General features: G+C 30.7%; 1 protein-coding gene across 1 annotated transcript; it reads right to left on the reverse strand.

Annotated features, from left to right (window-relative positions):
- Positions 1-1441: 1441 nt before the first annotated feature.
- LOC120128822 (homeobox-leucine zipper protein HAT4-like) lies at positions 1442-9796 on the reverse strand. Its single transcript, XM_039146445.1, has 5 exons — positions 9791-9796; positions 2625-2785; positions 2100-2406; positions 1937-2016; positions 1442-1845 (listed from the first exon to the last, which is right to left on the reverse strand). Exons 2-5 carry the CDS (start codon positions 2780-2782, stop codon positions 1545-1547), a joined length of 846 nt encoding a protein of 281 aa, XP_039002376.1. The 5' UTR covers positions 2783-2785; positions 9791-9796; the 3' UTR covers positions 1442-1544.
- Between the last annotated feature and the right edge of the window lie 11070 nt (positions 9797-20866).

Raw genomic sequence — 20866 nt, forward strand, 5'->3', positions numbered from 1 at the left:
ATGGGTAAATAGGCTGGCTCAGTTAGGTGATGAAACTTTCTGCTTTCACTTTAGTGTAATCCAACAAGCTGTATTGTGCTTAATTTACCGAACAAGATGACTTCTAACGGCTCTTGATTGCATACTCCTATGGCATGGTTATAAAAGTATCATATTCGATTTTTTAAGGTTTATAATGCATTCTTCAAATATTTTTGTTATTGTCTACTTCCAGAAAGCATTCAGGTTATTGCAGTTGGACATCTTCCTGATCATCCAGCATGTTCTGGTAAGCATTTTCTGGCAACCATGTCTCAAAGGTTTATCGATTTTCACAAGTTTCACGCAAATGCTTGAAAACGATTCGGATGTTTCGTTTCTTTCATTATGTATTTGCTCATAGTATGATCTTGATCCACCGTGATCGATCTAAAAGCAGTAGTCTGGAGGGCTATGTGCTATTGTGATTTTTGCTGCAACTAATGTCAGAGCTCTTGTGATGCTGTTGACTTCATTTTCATTCTTAATGCGCCCAACTTATTCCATTACTAGTGTGCAAAGTTTTAGATTTGTTAGGAGTATCACCAAATATTCAGATGGTTTAATTATTAGTTGCTTTGCTTTCATCTCCTAAATCTGCACGGTCATAGTGGTGCGAGTGTTGGAGAAATAGGAACTGCCAAATGAAACCGTTAGCAGTCCAGTCCTGAGCCTAGGCAAAATTGCAGAGGCACTTGCGACCTAAAATTATAAATTCAAATATAATTAAAAAAGATAAATTACCTATTTAATCTCTCACCTATTATTTTATGGGGGTAATTTGACGTTCCTTTCGAGTGAGTGATTTTTTTTTCAACCCAAGTCGCAAAGATTTAATTTTCTTTTTCTTTTTCTGGAGGTATTATTGTTGGGTTTCATGTTGTTTTGCAGAGGATTGTTCCGCTCATTCCTCGGCCAATAGTCTCTACTTTAACCTTAAATACATGCACCATACGTAACGAAGCATGACCAAGTTCATTTGGTACTTTTCACCGTTCGTGGTGGCTACGGAGTTGGATAGAATGAGGATTAGAAGTAGAACAAAGGACGTGAGCTTGACCAGGTTCTCAGCAATTTTTACATCATAACGACAAATTAGCAATTTTCGAGAAGCTCATACGAGCTTAATCCGAGAAGTAAAACATATAAATCTTGTTCAGACAGAGGTGTAATTGCCCCACTCAATCCCAAAACTCTTGGTTCGTTAATTAAAATAAAACAGAGACTTGAATTGGAAAAGCAATATTTGATTTGAAAGTCAAATTTAATAATTAAGAATTGAAATTCCCCTTAGAACCAAAATCAACGATATTTGATTTGAAGTGATATAATAAGAGTAATTAGTTGAGACTCAAATTAAACTAACGAAATATGTCAATATTAGGGGTGAGTCAAATAATACAAAACATGATGCCCCACCAAAATCACAACGCTAACAACCATATCTTTAGACCTTCTAAACAAAAGCCCCCTTGATACTACTCATCAATGATGCTTTTATACATCGACAAAATTAGCCTGCTGTGTCACTTACAATCACGATCGAACGGTCCATGAGAGATGGGGACAGCAGGGGCCCAAGGGTTGATCGGTACTGTCAGATTGTGGGATCTCGGATCAACGGTGGAGGATGAGTTGCCCACACGCTCACATGATGGGCACATGGTGAGGGTAGTTGGTGGGGTCGTTTGGGTGTAGAACTGAGGGGAAAGTTTCAGTACTCTCAGCTCCTGAACCTCCTTCACCAACCGCCTGTTCTCCTCCGTCAGATTCTCACAGCATCGCTTCAGGAACTCACAGTCAACCTCAGTCTGCTTCAGCTTGGTCCTTCAGAACGGAGTCAACGTCCCATATTTAGTAAACATGCAAAAGGGGCATAAAAGTAAATTCATTTCGGAATGTAATAAAGTTGGATTACCTTGCCCTTCTGTTTTGGAACCACACTTCAACTTGTCTGGGTCGTAATCCCAGCTGCTTAGCCAAGGCCATCTTTTGTTTCTGCAGACATAAATATTTTCTGTTTGGTTACCCGGAAAATATTTTTCTTGCGTTCTGGAACCAAACATGTTTAAATTACTTACTGGGTTGAGAGTGTTGTGTTCCTTAAAGCTTTCTTCGAGAATAGCAGATTGATCCTTAGAAAGTCTAAGCTTTTTCCTTGAAGTATCACCATCTTCTTCGTCACTGATACCACGAGAACAAGCTCTTTCAATATCGATCTCATCTCCATTAGTGCCTTCTCTTTCGGACCTTTTCCCACTCACACTCGATATCGTGCTGTTGGGAGACGAAACTCCGGCTTCCTCTTCACAGTCGACCGTCGACGGCAAACTGTTCACGTCGATTCCTCTAAGAAACGATCTTGTCTCGGCCCGGAAAGATTCTGAAAAGATAAATGATTTTTCACACTTAGATCTAGATATAAAGTAACGGATTTAAAGCCATTTTTTTATTTTTTGCATGTGAACATGATAACAGAGATTATGAAAACGATTGTCAAAAAAGTTAATTGAAACATGATGAAAAAAGCAAACAAGAAAGTAATAATATGTTTTGAGTTGAACCATAGAAAATCAATAAAAGACGAAAACGAAAACAAACCTAGTGGAGCAGAAACATCGTTCCATGAGAATTTCGGAGGGGAAGAGCAAGAATCAGTTGAGGATGGAATCAGAGAAGACCTTAGATTTAACTGCAGAGATTGTTGATTCTGGGGAAAACCCAAGCTGAGACTTAAACCCAGATCTTCCTTTCCCACCATCATTTTCTTTCCTGCCAAACAAACAGTTTTTTCCTGGAAAAGAAAAATATTCAAGCTTTGGGAAAGGAGAGGGAAAAGAATGATGAGTTGTGGATGTGAGAGGAAAGGGGTATTATATAGAATGAAGTGCAAGTGAAAGTCCAATGACGACATATCACTGAGGAGGCCAAGGCCAACTATCTTATTCATAGCATTTGCCCCCACAATAATACCTACCTTATTTCTCCTTTCACCTTTTAACAATTTACCATATTAAATGCTATTTATTATAAATACGATTTGCATTCCATTTATTGCAGTTTCATATTTATCCCATTATTATATTAATAAAAATTCAAATTATTTTAGTGACTAAACGGTAATTGTTATTTTTTAAAATCATGATTTTGAATATCACATAAAATTTTATTATTAAATAATAATAATAAAAATTAATAAAAAAATATCTTATATTTAATTTAAATTATACAAAAAATCAAAAATCAAAATAAATCACAAAAAAGTAAATATTTTTAGCTTTTTTAGTTAATTTTTGGCAAGTTAATTAATTGAGTATCTGTCTACCTAATTGACAACCAAACTTAATTGGAGTAACTTTCCATTCTAATTCATGCAAGATTCTTATCGGGGGATGGCACTTAACACGCTTCGGTGGCCCATTAAAATCTTTGGCAAATAAATGCATTATTAATGGCATGATTCGCAACATTGACTACTATAAATGTGATGGGTCTTTTAAAATAATGATGTTAGTTTTTAATTTCATGAAGTCAAAATATGAACAATTCATTTTTTAAAACAACCTTCGGTGGTCCATTAAAATCTGTTTAAAATTTATAATACATTAAAATCTGTTTAAAATTTATAATAAATTGATAACGCATACACTTAGGCATGTAAACGAATCGAACGAACATAAATGGGGTATGTTTATGTTCATTCGTTTAATTTTAATCGAATAAATGAACGAACACGAACATAAACGAACGAAAAATTTCTTGTTCGTGTTCCTTCGTTAAGGAATGTGGCTTGTTTGTGTTCTTTCGTTAAAGAATGTGGATTGTTCGTGTTCATTCATTTAAATGATAAATGAACACAAATTAACGAACATAAATGAGCGGATGTAAACGAACACAAATAAACTAACATAAATTAATGTAAACGAACATAAATGAAAATATATTTTTTTCTTTCCTAACAATATTAGGATTATATTTTATTTAATTGTTTTGACCTTTTTTTATTTGTAGTTAAAATTAATTGAATTTTAAAATATTTATAGGTATCAAATTAAAATTTATTGGGATTTAATATTTTAAATGGGTCTAGAGAGATTGGACTAAATATAAATGAACGCGCATAAACGAACATAAACGAGTGAACATAAATAAACGAACATATTACCGAGCGTTCACGAACGTAAATGAACGAACGAGCCCTCTGTTCATGTTCGTTTATTTAATTAAACGAATACAAAATATTATTCATGTTCGTACGTTTAATAAATAAACGAACTTCTCGCCGAACGGTTCGATTTGTTTACAGGCCTACACACACTTTACAAATAAAATCAAACGTATGATTTGATGATAAAATGGACAAATATATAAAATTTTAAAAAGTATATTCATAAATTTTTATTAGGTGAAAAATGTTTTTAATAGAATATATAAAAAATATATAAGAATTTTAAATTTTCTGAAGGTAAATGTCCCCACCCAATCCCTTTGATTCATTCATGCTTACAAACCCAACATCTCAAAACTAAAATCTCAAAAAAAAAATTATTACTTCTTTTTAATATTAAAATCACATGATAGATTCAAAACTAACCATTTTCAATTCAAGAACATATGTTACACACATACTTCTCCTTTACCATTTTCAATATCAATATGATTGAAAGAACATCATCTACCCAAATTGATAGAGATCATTAAAGATTTATATATTTTAAATTTAAAAATGTCATTAATAAATCTTTTCATCTCATTTAAAACATGATCATATTTATATTAAATCTGTACGTTTATTTGATATTAAAAAGTCATAAATCAAACAATAATAAAATGATTTCAGTGATTAAAATATTTATAATTATCTCTTAAGATCTTAAATTTAAATATTACGCATGTCAAAGATATAAACATTAATTTAAATAACTGAGAAATTTTTAACAAATATTATAACCACTAAAATTAAAAAACAAATTATTGAAGTTCATTTGATACAATAACGAGGGTAGGGGTGAATTGTGTTGGTAGGCAGCGAACCAACCAAGAAAGTAAATGCAAGGGGCATTACTCTCATTATTTGTCTTTCCGAATCCCAACTAGAAAGACCAGAGCAGGAAATATGTAGAATGATATCACCATGAATCTTATTCATTTAAATCCCAACCTTAAATATCGCCAGTTCCCTTCCCTATAAATACCTCTCATCCGATAATTATATCACATAAAAAATATTTTATTTCTTCTTTTTATATATCATTCTATCAAATTTTAGATAATTATATTTATAGTTTTTAAAAGCTACATTTTTTATTATATAAATAGTATCAATAAAATATAAATTAAGGTTAAAAAATAAAAAATATTCACAACAATTTAAATAATATAATTAAATAAATAGTATACGAATTAAAATATAAACTAATACTAAAAATAAAAAAACTATAATAATTTAAATAACATAATTTAATATTATTACTGTATCAACAAAATATATCGAGATATGATTTCGCCTTCATTTTACAATCGTAAAAAATAAAAATAAAAAATTAATAAAATAAAAATAATACAACGTGTTAGATTTCTCAGCGAGTGTGCATTTCATGATCCACGCCTTCACTACATGGTGCCAACTAGAACAAAATCCCGCGAAGACGCTCTTCATGATCCTCGTTTTTGCACCGAGATGCCAACTCATACAAATCTCTACGAAAACGCGTCTCATAATCAATATTTTGTCAGAAATGGTATTAGATTAATAATATTTGGAGAAATGGTGTCTGACAGATAATATTTTGTTGTTAGGTGTTATTTGGGTAATTGCCTGATAGAATGGCCGCATGTTATCTTCTGCGGTACTGTGCATTGTTTGGGAATCAAAGCCAGCCTCTCAGATGTGATTCTCCGGACAACCATCAAAACGTGAGTGGACGGTCATGATTGGAACCAGACAGATCAAATCCATCCATTTATTATCAGGACCACCCATTATCCTTCTCAGAAAAATCTAATACGCTCTCATGGGAGGTGGGCAACGGCGTCGCATTCTTAACCTTTTCTATTACAACACAAACTCTTTCATTCTTTTTTCCTCTTTTTTGCTATTGTTGTCCGATGCGCACCATGTAGCGTAAGATTCACGCTCGATGAAACGAATATTGATCGTATCGCGAGACACTGAAGCGTGATCTGACGCGGGGACGAGTGCGTCGGTACGGAGTGTAGGAGTATATGGTGGTCCTTAATACTTGTGTATGAAACTTGAGGATGCGGCTTGGTGGCTGTCAATATAAGTCGGTTCATTATCAACAAAACACCAATTATTGATTTTGGCATATTCTGATTTGTTTAGAAAAGTTTGAAAATTAATAATAATTGGAAAATTCTGCAAATAAAATTATATTATTAATGTTAGATATCAAAATAAATTATTAAATAAATTATCTTATCAAATAAATATTACAAATTTTAAAGATTTATCCATGATTAATCATATTGGCCCCAATTGTATTTAGGCAAGTGAAGAAGAGAGTAGAGACAGGCAGAGTGGAGTTCACGTGGTTAGGGATGGGCATGAGACTCAAACTTGACGTGTTCTATCCAATTTGAATTAATTGAGTTAGATTTTTAAAAAATTAGATTTAGATTTAAGGTAAAAATATCTGACCTGACCTGACCTGATCCAAAAAATATATAATTTTATTTTATATATTTAAAAATAATTATAATAATATTCTTTTATATATTATTTTTTAATTAAATCACTATTTTACTAAATAAAAATTATTTTTATTATTACGTGTCGAAAAATAATATCTTTCCCATCTCTACACGTGGTGCGATAGAAAAACTCTCTCTCATAACTCACCTGAACCAACATATCTTGCCTGGGGACACGTGCTCATGTGGACCCCATCTCACACGCCTCACTGTGTCCCTTCACCCCCTGACAAACACTCTCCCCTCACAATCATTTGAAACTCCCCCTCCCCTTTCACTTTCTCCCACGCGGCATCACCATTCTCTATCTCCAGGTTTCCATGCAACTTGATCCCTAGCATTGTCTTCCCAGCACTTCAAACACCACTATTCAAAATTACGTGAATGCCATTTTGTTTTTTAAAACCTTATTAAAAAAAATTAAATTCCAGGCTAAAAACATAACTTGAAGTCGGTATATATTTGAAAACCATTTCAAAGAACAAGACAAAAACAGGATGAATTAATATAATAAATATAATTTAATAATTTAATTGCATAAAGCCCTTAATTTCGTTTTTTAAATATAATTTATATATTTTTAATAAAAAAATTGATTTTCTGTTAATTTTAAACTATTATTAATTTTTTAGAGAGACCAATTGACAATATTATTATTTTAATTAATTTGAGGTAAGTACAAGACAATATTTGTTCAAAGATAACTCTCAACCTTTTGACATTGAACACTCACACATTTGACATTCATGGTGCTCGAATCTGGGTCTTAAAAAATAACAACAATTCATTTACCAATAAGCTCACTTGGTTCATGTCAATTGACACTATTAAAAAAAATAAGTATTTATAGTAGTTTTTATTTAGTTTGTTTGATTTATTAATTTGACTTAGTTTAAACTCAGAAAATTAAATAATTCAATCTAAAAACTAAACAAATTATATAATTTAATTCAATTAATTCAAAATCTAAATTTTTTTATTCTTTACTCCTGTAATTTTTAATTCCAACTTTAAAAAGAATATATAGGGTTTCCAAAGTCGCACAAATTACAGTAGTAAACCAATAACTTGTTACCTATATTGTGCGGTACCAACGATCCTAATTCAAAAGTAACATGCATACTCTAATCAGTGGTCAGAGTAGACATAATTTGTTGGTTTAATGTTGAGTTAAAAAAGTCCCACAAGGCAAAGGACAGAGCTGGTTGGAAACGGCACAGGGATTGATTAAAAGGGAGCGGGTGACAATGATATCTCATTTAAAAAGTTTTAAATTCTTATATATTTTTATATTTATGAATAAAATTTTATTTTCGTTCTTTTATAATTTTATATTTTAACATAAAATTATTATTTATCTAATTAACACCCTTAGACCAATATTTATCAAAATATTATCCTTTCTAGTGAAGTATGTTTTATAAAAGACACCTTAGGTATACATGGTAAAGACACGTTTTCTAGTGAAGTATGTTTTATAAAAGACACCTTAGGTATACATGGTAATTAAAGACACGTTTTATAGAACGCATCTTATAATGATTTGGAAGCCCACGTGAAAGGTACATTCTACTGACCACGTCTTCCCCCTAATAACACCACTCTAGTTTTAGGGTTTAAATTTTAATGTTTTATTTGTTTTCCAAGGTTTAGGGTGATTACAAGTTGGGTAGGATTAGGATTAGCGATTTAAGGTTTAGGTTCAAATGACATGTTGTTGTTGGTACTTGAACTCATGAACTAAAAATCATCCAAAAAATATGAATAAAACTTTTAACACCAATAAGATGTTCGAAAATTTTCAACACAACTTTTAACATTAAATTTTGGACTTAATTTGTAAAGTATTGATTAAGTTGCCAAAATAATAGTAATATAATATTTTTAGGGAATAAAAATATAAACGTGTTATTTTACATGAGGGGCTATAAATGGGTGTGAAATGCTTTACTCTCACTTGAAGAATAAACCATCTAAAAAAATTTGTCATTCACCTCTAAATTTTAGTTTTTTTTCTTTACATGACTACTTTTATTGCAATTGTTTTTTATGATTTTAAATCTTTCAACATGTTTTTGAAAAACATTCAATTAGACTAATTGATCATAAAGATCGAAAGAAAGATTTAACCGAGAAAAAATAGAAGATTATCTTCGTTACATTTTAAATTGTCAATGTCACACACAAAGTTTTCTATAAACCATTATGTTGACATTGTTGATATGGTTGACACATACAGATCTCATTCTATATCGAATGTGGAGTTGTATGTAGAGTTCGTTGAGGTTGATAATGGTGCTTCTAGTTTGAATACTAAACTAAAGGTAGATAATGAAGAAACAAAGGTAGATGAATGAGAAACAAAAATAGATGATAGAGACCCGGAAGCATAGTATCAATTTATCTACGGTAAACATGAATAAAAAACATGAATAATTGAAGAATTTAATATTATTTCTAACGATTTTACTGATTACAATGACTAAAACTTCTGATTACAATAACTAAAACTTTCAATTAAAAGTAGTATGTTTATGATTTTATTCAATGTATATTGTTTTAATCTGCTTTCATTAGAAATTGTGACATTTTTATAAATATTATTCAAAGGGTTAACTTGGTAGATAATAATTTTTGGGTAAAAATTAATATTTTAAATTAGATTTTTTTGAAGTTGATGATAAAGTTGGACTATATCTCATAGTGACCAGAGTTGTTATGATGGATGATGGATGATGGAAAATAAGGTTGATGGTAAGATGAGTGTCATCATTTGTTTTCTTGACATCCTCACCATATTGGTTGACAAATTAACCAACATGTGCCGAGGAAGAGGTGAAATTATGTCTTTTCATGTCTTTGCAATCAATGCTTTGCTTACTTTAATAAATGAGGTGAAAAATTGGGGGGGGGGGATCTCAACGATAAATCTTTTGTTTCAATAATAAAACAACCGCATACCACTTTAATTTTGATGCATGTTCATGCTTTTGTCAAGAGACATAATAATAGTGGAAGACTTCTGCCCACAGTGTAGCTATCGAATTCCTCTATATACTTCTTTTTGCCAACAAAAAAACTGTTACAATTCTTTTTTTAACCTAATTTTTATTTTAATATTTTCTGTGATCTTTTTCTTTTTTTTTTGTTTAACTGACAGTAGTATTAATTTTAGTATTGGTTGTCGATCGTCGATGATTATTAGTTTTCTTATTTTTTATACTATGTTTTTAGTCTTTTTAATTTTGAATAATAATCTCTATCCTCGTGACAATTTTTTCTCTGCTCTTATGACACACATTTTCTTTACTCTTGTGGCACGATCCTTTCGATTTTTAATATGTTTTTTGCATACATTTGCGGTTGATTTGGTGATCCTACAAAAAGTATCACGACATTTATTTTCTGATTGGTTTATCGGTGGTCATGTATAGTCAGATCCTCTATTTGGTAAAAGGTTGTTTGATGATATAATCATAATTTTGTAGAGAAACAACCTGTCACATTGTTTGGTTTGTTCCTCGTTCATTTATCACTTCGTAAAATGTCTCATTCGACATATATATAAAACTTTTATGAAGTTTACTAGATTCTTTTGATGTTGGTAGTCATTCTAAATGGAATGCTTTTTTCGTCTTCATATATTTAGGTTTAATGTTTTATTTTTCTACGAGTATTTTGGTTATTATTGTCTCAAATTTTCTCTTTATATTTTGATGTATTTTAATTCTCATTCATTTCATTATTAATGAAATCCAGTTACCATTGTTATTGTTTTTTTACAATTATTAAAACATAAAATTAACTCGTGATTCAATAGGTGATTGTAATGACTTAGTTATTGTGTTTGATTTTTTTTAGTATATACTTTTTTGTTGATGAATAATATGGGATAAAGTACACAGATGATCATTATAAGACGTTTTATTGAATTCCTTAACTATTAAAAGTTATAAAATGGTCTACAACTATAGAATACTATTTTGTTGGTCTCTCGACAATTAAAAGTTACAAAATAGTCATCTGACTATTCATATATTACAAACTCTTCGTTTTACATTAAAAATTGATGATCGTCTGAGTTAGACGTTAACTTGCTGACTTGAATACAATAAAATTTGATCTCATAACCATTGAGTTGTAGAGTCGTTTGAGATTTTGAATCATATTTGATCATATCCCAGTTATCAGGTTAATGTCCAATTTAATAGATTGTAATTTTTATAGAAAAATGATGAGTTTGGAGAATATGAATAGTTAAATGATCATTTTATAATTTTTAATAGTTGGGGACTCAACAAAACATCTTATCGTGCATGTTTTATTATTATTAAATGTGTACAATTTTTGTTCATATTTTTTCGTTTTATTTCAGTCTCAATTAAAGAGTTTTAATAGTTTGTGTCATGTATGTGGAAGACACTTCATGCAAGAAAACATTCTTTTATAACCATTGATTTAATAAATTAGTTGTTTAATAATATACAAGTACCTAATATGCAAGTACCATATAAAAAGATGTTAAAAATTTAATTAACAAACTTGGACAATATGAATATATCTGATTGCAGATAACTCCGTAAAAAAAATTATATTTTGGGGCTTTTTACTTAAGTTATTTATTATCTAAAAGCCATTGACATAACGTTTTAGTTGCATATAGTTGCATTTAGGATATTTATTGCATGTGATGGAAAAGTTTTGCATCGACTAGTTATATATATATATATATATATATATATATATAATTGATGTTGCCAATGAGAAGTGTTGTGTGTTGGTTATGATGATGCAGGTGATAGGAAATAATCGAGGAGTAAAATATTTATCGAAACAAATTTTGTACAAGGGCCAAAAGAACTGAAGATGATGACCATAAGGAATTTTTAGTCGCGACAAGTTTTTCTTACAAGTCTGGAAGCAGTACAAGACAAAGTAGCTGACGTCGTTCGACCAGTAGTCCAAAGAACCTCACGTGAATTTCTTGTCCCTACTGATATTTTGGGACCACCGCTAGCTACCTTAAAATCACATTTTGGGCTTGATTACAAGGGTAAATAAGGGACTTTCAAGGGCATAAAACCCTAGAAATTCCCCACTATAATTAAAAAATGATGCCTATATTTTTAGGGTCCCTATAATTTCCATATTTTGAGCTTTTGGAGGCAACAACACAATTTTCTTTATCTTATTCCTTCTTCCCTTTTTGGTGGTAACCTCCATAGCCGAGCTTTATCGGGGTAGCCGCTAGGCCCTCGAGAGAGGCTAGCCTGCTGGAGCAGTCATGGTGGTGGTTTAAGTGTCATGGTAGAATCCCCATTTTGGGAGTTTCATTCTCTTTTTCTTTTCATTTTCTTATCTTTGTTGGGATTGTTTTTAAGGATTATCTTGCTTGAACTTAACCACACCATGAACTAATCTATTTGGTGTTGGATTTATTATGATTGATATTTTATTTCATGTTAATGGATGTTTTTTAGTATGTGTATGTTTAAAGTTGTTGTTTTATTCAATGTTTTAACTTTATACCATGGTAATGTAAGAGCTTTTGAGAGATTGTCATTTGCCATAGCCTAACATGCTTAGGCATTGTAAGAGCTTTTGATAGATAGTTGTTTTATAAGTGTTTATACCTAATATCGATAGAGTTAGTTAAATCTACGTGAACAAATGAACTAATCCATGATGGTAAGGTTCTAATCTGACTTAGAGATAAGGAGGTGGTTTCAATCGACTAAAAGGGATAACACTTAACCGATAGGCTAGGTTCATAGTTTACGCTGAGAGGTATTGTCGTGACAAAAGTTTATCAGGTTCCTTACTAGAGATTGCCTAGGAACACACTTTAGAAAATCATGTCGGGCATCATTCATATAAGGTACTCGGTCATCCAGGCATAGAATAATTTATCGCCATAGCAAGTTCAACCTGTAACACCCCCAACCCGTATCCGATTCGGATACGAATTTGAGATGTCACATTGACTAATCAAAACATGTAATTTTATAAAAATCATAGAAAAATTAAAACTTCCATTCTATAAAGTTATTCTTTTTACATAAAACATGTTCAAAACTTTATCAAAATCCATCAGAGCATACATACTTAATAATTTATTTTACATGCCAACATACTAATTTACATAACATAACATACTTTACAAAATATTTCTGATCTGATCTTTGAGTGGAGATATGTTGTTCTGCTGGTACTAGGCTTTATCCTCTTGCTTATCAACACCTACGCGTAAGATACTTACACGCTAAGTTATAGACTTAGTGAGATATGTAAATACATATGTAATTAATAAATGCATGTACATACCATATAATACACATTCCACTTAAAATTTCCTTAAGCTCACCTTTTGTAGTTAAACCCTACGTGAATAAGATAAAGCAAAAAGAATAAGAAGAAGAAAGCTTCCAGATAGCTCTCTTCCCATGTTTTTCACTCTTATATAAGGGGAAAAATATCTTTTAAAGGACAAAGATCATAATACCCTTTCAATCTTTTCCCGATTACAATTTCATCCAATACTGAAATATTCCTATTTAAGTTATTGAACTTTTTAATTTTCCTAAATTGATCCCCAAATTTAAAATTTTCTCATTTTATTCGCTGACCCAGATTTCGGGATGTTACACAACCATTTACTCCATAGAAGCTTGTTTGTGTGAGATTATTAGTGTGTTTCCAAAGCTCAGATAAATTCTTATCGTGGCATATTTTTATTATACTTGCTTCAGTGTTTATAGAATTTCTTTCCACGACATAATTTTCCATTTGTTCATACCATTTCTTGCAAAAGACATAAATTTCCTCACTGTGCATACCTTTTATATTTTTACCTAGTGACATTTATTTGCTATAACATATTTTTAAAAACCCTCCAATTCATGTGGAGACGATACTCACTCACTATATTACTTGGTTGATTGTGTATACTTACGCATAATTACGTGCCACATGACTATCTATTTACACGCGATCAATTAGAAAATGAACCATAAAAGGATATCAAATTATTAAAAGATCATAAGAAACCGCAAATCAAAAGTGAAAGAAGTGCGAAAATATTCATGAACACAAATCGCATATTCAAATCTAATTTGAGAGCCCAAAATAAGGAATATCAACATGATAATAAATAATTACTATCTTGATTAGTTGTGACGACATCAAATCTAACTATACAGAAAAATGAAAATAATGATCAAACGATAAAAATATATGTCAAAAAACAAAAAATGTACCACAAAAACATGTGAAAAAAGGTCATAAATAAATGTTATTAAAATTAGGGTAAAGTACACAATGGTCCCTCGACTATATTATTTTATTAAGTCCCTCGATTATTAAAAGTTACAATATAATCCTCCAACTATAGAGTGTTGCTTTGTTGAGCCTGTCGACTATTAAAATTTATAAAATGGTCACTCTACTATTTATTATGTTTCAAACTCATCATTTTCTGTTAAAATATTAATGGTATTCTGAGCTGAACATGAACATGCTGACCGTGATATGATAAAATATGATCATAGAATCTCAATCGACTATTATATCTGAAACATCATATTAACGTCTAATTTAGACAATATTCAGTTTTTAACGTAAAAGAACGAGTTTAAAACATAATGAATAGTCTAGTGACTATTTTGTAACTTTTTAATAGTGAATACATTTAATAAAATAATATTATATTATCAGAGAATCATTTTATAACTTTTAATAATAAAAAAATTTAATGAAATAACACTCGATAATCGAAGACTACATGTGTACTTTACTCTAAAAATTATTATTTAAAATAAATTAATATAACCACTCTTGATATTCAAATCGACCATCTTCTAAATTGTGATTAATCAATAACCCAAGTTGCGTATCCATTGTTACAAGTCATGTGGAATCTACAATGGCGCACGAATTTCCTTGCAACCGACAGACAGCAAAGACACGTGGATATTGTTTGCTCACACGTGCACTCTCGGACAAAGTTACCTCTCCTTTGCTGGATCCTAGTCAACGGTCAAACCTAAATCATTTTCCTTATTAGTGAATTATTATTATTCCTTCTATTATTTGATTTCCCATGCCAAATATACCCTTCCCCCACCTTCTTTACCGGGCTCCCTCGGTTAGGAAAATTAAAATCACTCCATTCAAAAAAAATTAAATTGATTCAACTCACAATTTTATAAACTTAATTGACTTAAAAAAAATTAAATTTAAGTTATAAAATAAAATTTGAAAAATTTAATTTTTTTAATAATTATTAAATTGATTTTTAAATTTAAATCAAATCTCTCAATTCTCAATTGTATATATTATATTTATATTTCATACAAAAAGATATGAATATATATCTATATATTGTATGCAATTATAAAAATTATTTAAATAAGAATCAAATAGTATATTATAGTATCATACTATTATAAATATTTATAATTAAAATTAAATAAATACTCGAAATCTTCACCTCAACTCAAATTTTATAAATTTGATTCGTTTTAAAAATATTTTAAATAAAATTTAAGTTATGAAATGAGACGCATCAATTCGAATAACTCAAATTTTTTTAATTCAACTCGATTCAATCTAAACTCACCCCTACCCTGGGTGATCGGTGATCAAATGTCGGAACAACTCCCGCCCGTTCGATGTTCATCAAAGATGAATCCCAGTCGTAGATCATGCGACTCCTCAGATGTGATTGTGAAACCCTGTCTCTCTCCCCTAGAAAGTGCTTTAAACATTGTTTAAAGCCAGCTTCCCCTCGCTTTTTTTTCTTCATTGCTTTCAGTATTCTGGTTTGTAGGAGCATTTAGTGGGTCCTGCATTGTCGACCAACGTGACCGGATGAGTTGGTCACCATGTGATTAACTGCTAAGCAAAGTTGTATTATTGTTTTAATCAGTTTTTTCAGTTAACTTCGTGTTGTAATGCACGTGTTTAGAAGCACGGATTTACTGAAATGACGTATCTATCTTTAATCAACCACTGTTAATTATTATAATTTAGGATAAAATATACAAATGGTCCCCCAATCATTAAAACTTACAAAATGGTCCTTGATTATATGGAGTTGTATCTCGATTATTAAAACTTACAAAATAGATGTCTGACTATTCATTTATTTCAAGCTCATCATTTTCTGTTAAAAAATTGGCGGTCATTTGTGCTAGAAGTTAAACCTACCAACTAAGATATGATAAAATCATACTTTAATGATGTCTAATGAAACTATCGTTTCTTTCAAGCATTGACTCGACGACATAATATTTCAAGAACTTACTCGATGACATAGTGTAAAATGAGAGTTGATTAATAAAATACAACTCAAACGATTATGAGATCAGATTTTATCATATCCCAATCAATATGTTAAGTATATCTAACTCAAACGACCATCAATTTTTAAACAGAAAAGGACGAGTTTGGAATATATAAATAGTTATGTGATCATTTTGTAACTTTTAATGGTTGATGAACTCAACAAATCAACGCCATATAATCGAGAAATCATTTTGTAACTTTTAATAGTCAGTGACTCAACAAAGCAACACCCTCTAATCGAGGGATCGTTTTGTAACTTTTAATAGTCGGTAACTCAACATACCAACGTCCTATAGTCCGGCCCATTTGTGTATTTAGCCTATAACTTAATAAAAACAAGGGTTGGAATTCGAAAAAGAATCGGAATTGTTATTAGAGAGGATTTTTATGTGGGAAGCATGTTTGGTTGGTGGAGATGCAATATAATTGAGAATGAGAAAAGAAAACGATGGCACATCATTATTTAATCATTTAAAATAACAATAACATATGATTAGCTTCAACTTAAACTAATCATGTGATTAACTTCCAATCATGAAAGTTGTTGCCATCCATATTATTCTAATATGTCGTTGAAGATGATTAAATTGTAAACCCCCACAAATCCATGCAAAGCCCTCTTTCTTTACAAAATAAATACTCCTCCTAAACCACATGATTTGGAGTAGCCTAAATATTTGCTTTTAGGGGAGGACATGACCTACTGGTAGTGTTGAAATTTGAGAAGACAGTGTTACGCTGGCATTAAGCTTTCGTGTTAAAAGTCACGTCTCAGTTCAAGCTTTATTAGCTTAGGGTTTACCCAAATTTGTACGCTCTATTTATTTAATCTTGTACTTTTTTTTAAATATGATTCTTATATGTGAATAACCTGAGTGCTTAAAAGTAATACTACGTTTATTTAATTTTTTTAACTATTGATACGTACGTATCTTATAAATACAACAACGGCTCGAACTGAAATTTCTTTAAAGAGAATAATATTTTTTACTACTGAGGTCACTAAATAAGTTTAAAATATAATTATTTATTTAAGAATATGTTAAGAGTTAGGTTCCACTTACAATATGTATTTTTTTTAGTTTTTACACATATTTAGAATCGTTGGATAAGTGAAAATAGATAACTGAGATTAACTCCTTATTTTTTCGGTGAATATCTTCTCATTTCCTACCATTAATCTTAACTGTCTATTTTCACTCATCAACCGATCCTAAATTTATGTAAAACTAAAAGAACTTTACACTATATAATTGGATCCTATCTTATATGTCAATATATTAACTTGGTGTGAAAAATGTTAATTAAAATAAATTTTTGATATGAATATATTCATTTATTTTTAAAATAAGTGTATCTAAAAGGAGAATAAGTATTCTTAAAAAAACAAAAAACTTCAAATAATATAATTATATACAAACAGAGACGAATTTATAATATTTTAGAGAAAGATAAACTTCTAAATTTTAAGGATAAAAATAGATTGTCAATAAAAGATATAAAAAATATCTAAAATATATAAAATTTTAAAATGTAACAATCGCCCTGATCGTTCCTCACTCTATCCATATATACAAACATTGGGAAGTTGATTTTTTTTTACAAATATATAAATATGAATATCCCTATAAAAAAAATATATAAATATGAATATCCCTATAAAAAAATATAAATATGAATATGAAGAAAACTGAAAAAATAGCTTAAATTCCTCTCTGTGGTAATGCTAATGGACGTAATTCAGTTTGATAAAGGTTGATTTGAAGAAACCACGTGGTTTGCAGAAATGCCCACACTTGCACTTCTTAGAAAAAAACCCTAAACCAAGAAATCCATAAATAATATTCTTTTTCAAGAATAAAGTCAGACAGAAATGACATGCAATAAGGACATTAACCTTACAATTTAAGGACCAGGTCGAGAGTTGATATATATCCGATCCAAATGGACGTGCTTCTTATTATCTTTTAGCTAAGCCGGCCCAAAATTGATGCAAAATTTGCACCAAAAGTGGATGAAATTATGGAAAAATCAAAGTTGGATGCTTCAGCAGATTGCAGAAAAAAACATATTTCAGAATCAACTTTTTGTCATCTATTCCTAAACTTGTTTTCTTCACTTAAATGGGATATGCTTCATTCTCTTTGCTTTTCCATGAATGAAGAAAAATATTAATATTTGACGCATCCATAATTATGTATAATTTTATGCATGATCATAAGGTTTCAGAATCAAATAACAATATATGAGCACAAGATCTTGAAATTTATTTAAATTCATTCTTAAAACTATTTTATGAGAATTCAAGTTTTATCTCAATAAAATATGAACAAGAATTCAAGCATTTAGAATTTTGTTATGCTAGAAAATTATTTATTTTATTAGGATATTATAGTTTTAATTGTATTTCAAATTATCTTATTTTTGTAGGATATTTGAATCATTTATCCTATTGGGTAACTTTAGGAGTCTTATACATTTGAAAGACTTGCGTACATAAATTAATTTGTACATTGTTGATAATTAGAAGTAGTTCCTTTCTTGCTTTATTTAAAGTTTGGTTGTTATTGCAAAGTCTTTAGACTTTGAAAGTAGAGGTTTCGTAAAAGAAATATGCTCATTAATTAGCGTCTTTGGGCTTGCATAGTTTAACGGATCATAAATTTCACATTATAATTTAATCTCCTATCCGTTCGTTTTTCTTATTTTTATTTTCTTCTTTGGCTAAATTATTGAAATGACCATTTTCCTACTTTTAATGTTTACTTTTTGTAGATACCCGATTTGTCCGGGGCCAAGTCGGAGCAGACCCGAAGCAATGAGAGCCTAGATGAACTCAAACCAGTTTAAGGTCCAAACCAATGACCCGACAGCGCATTCCACGTGAAGTCCTGGAAAACAAAAAAATAGTTATTAGGAATTAACCACTAGAAACTGTAAATGGGGGAGTTGGTTTATTGGAAAAAGACCACTATCAACGGGACAGTTTTTTAGAGAGTATTAACCACTGGAAAAGGGGGGGAGCGAAGAAAAAAAGAAGGAAAAAAGGAACCAGCCGAGAGACATCAACAATTACCCGAGAGAACCAGAAGAACCAAAAGAAAAAGAAAAACAGTGTAAAGAAAGGGGTTTTCCTCCCTTCATTTTTGGAAATCAATAAAAAGCAATGGAGAATTGTTCCATTTATGTTTTTTCTATACAAAAACGTTAACAGAATATAACCAGAAAAAAACGATAGAAAATATAACAATCCAGGAGCAGAAAATCAAATGATCCAACACAGAAGCAAAACCAAGCAATACATGTTAACAGAGAAAACATTTTTGAAAGATTTTGTAGGTGGTTTTGCCGGAGTCGTCGTCGTTGGTATGGCGTAACCGGAGACGAGTATAGAATCAGTCAAAGGTCGTAACATGGATCGATTTATAACCAAGGCGGATTCGGTCGGAAGATAAAAAGCTAGAGAAAAGAAAAAAGCCAAGTAAAAACTTACCTTTCCATTCCAAGAGGATGGTCGTCATTCATCTGAGTCAAGAACCTTCAAAGGTAGCTTTTGTTCTCTTTGTTAAACTAAGTTAGGATTGCTTGAGGGGTCGGTGAAAGACTGTTTTTGGTTTCTTTTATGGGTTATGGGTCTAGATATTGAACTATCTAAATCGTTTTGTTAGGAAATGGTCGTTAAAGGTTCGTTTGGTTCCTAGTCAGAGTTGATGGGTAGTGGTTATGGTGACTGCTACGTGTTGGTTTTCTTTAGAATAAAAAGGGTGGGAGAGTTGAGGAAGATGAGAAGAGAGAGAACGGCTAGTTGGTTTAGGATTACTTTAGGTTTAATCTTTAGTTAGCTTTTATATTAAAGATTTCGGGTAAAATGCTTTTCGGTCCTTCAAACTCTCGCATTTGTCCTCTTAGTCCAGTATTGGGTTGTTATTAATTTATCTTTTTTATGACATGTGACTTTGGTAACTTTTGTTTTGGTCCCTATGTTATCTCACTTGGATTTACGTAACTTTCTACTTGTGAGATAAGTTTTGTTTTTTTTAATCCCTCAAGCATGTTCATTTCCTAATTCTGTGATTTTATATTTCTGTTTCTTAACTTTGTATCTATATTTTTCGGTCCTAAATGTTCATAGTGTTATAGCAGTTATGGTATCCACACCGTTTAATTATTTATATTAAACCAAGTTAGGATTGCTTGAGGGGTCGGTGAAAGACTGTTTTTGGTTTCTTTTATGGGTTATGGGTCTAGATATTGAACTATCTAAAGTGTTTTGTTAGGAAATGGTCGTTAAAGGTTCGTTTGGTTCCTAGTCGGAGTTGATGGGTAGTGGCTATGGTGACTGCTACGTGTTGGTTTTCTTTAGAATAAAAAGGGTGGGAGAGTTGAGGAAGATGAGAAGAGAGAGAACGGCTGGTTGGTTTAGGATTACTTTAGGTTTAATCTTTAGTTAGCTTTTATATTAAAGATTTCGGGTAAAATGCTTTTCAGTCCTTCAAACTCTCGCATTTGTCCTCTTAGTCCAGTATTGGGTTGTTATTAATTTATCTTTTTTTTTATTATATGTGACTTTGGTAACTTTTGTTTTGGTCCCTATGTTATCTCACTTGGATTTACGTAACTTTCTACTCGTGAGATAAGTTTTGTTTTTTTTAATCCCTCAAGCTTGTTCATTTCCTAATTCTGTGATTTTATATTTATGTTTCTTAACTTTGTATATATTTGTTTCGGTCCTAAATGTTCATAGTGTTATAGCAGTTATGGTACCCATACCGTTTAATTATTTATATTA

This window comes from Hibiscus syriacus, unplaced genomic scaffold (genome assembly GCF_006381635.1).
Source record: "Hibiscus syriacus cultivar Baekdansim isolate YM2019G1 unplaced genomic scaffold, ASM638163v2 tig00110482_pilon, whole genome shotgun sequence".
Classification (NCBI taxonomy): Eukaryota; Viridiplantae; Streptophyta; class Magnoliopsida; order Malvales; family Malvaceae; genus Hibiscus; species Hibiscus syriacus.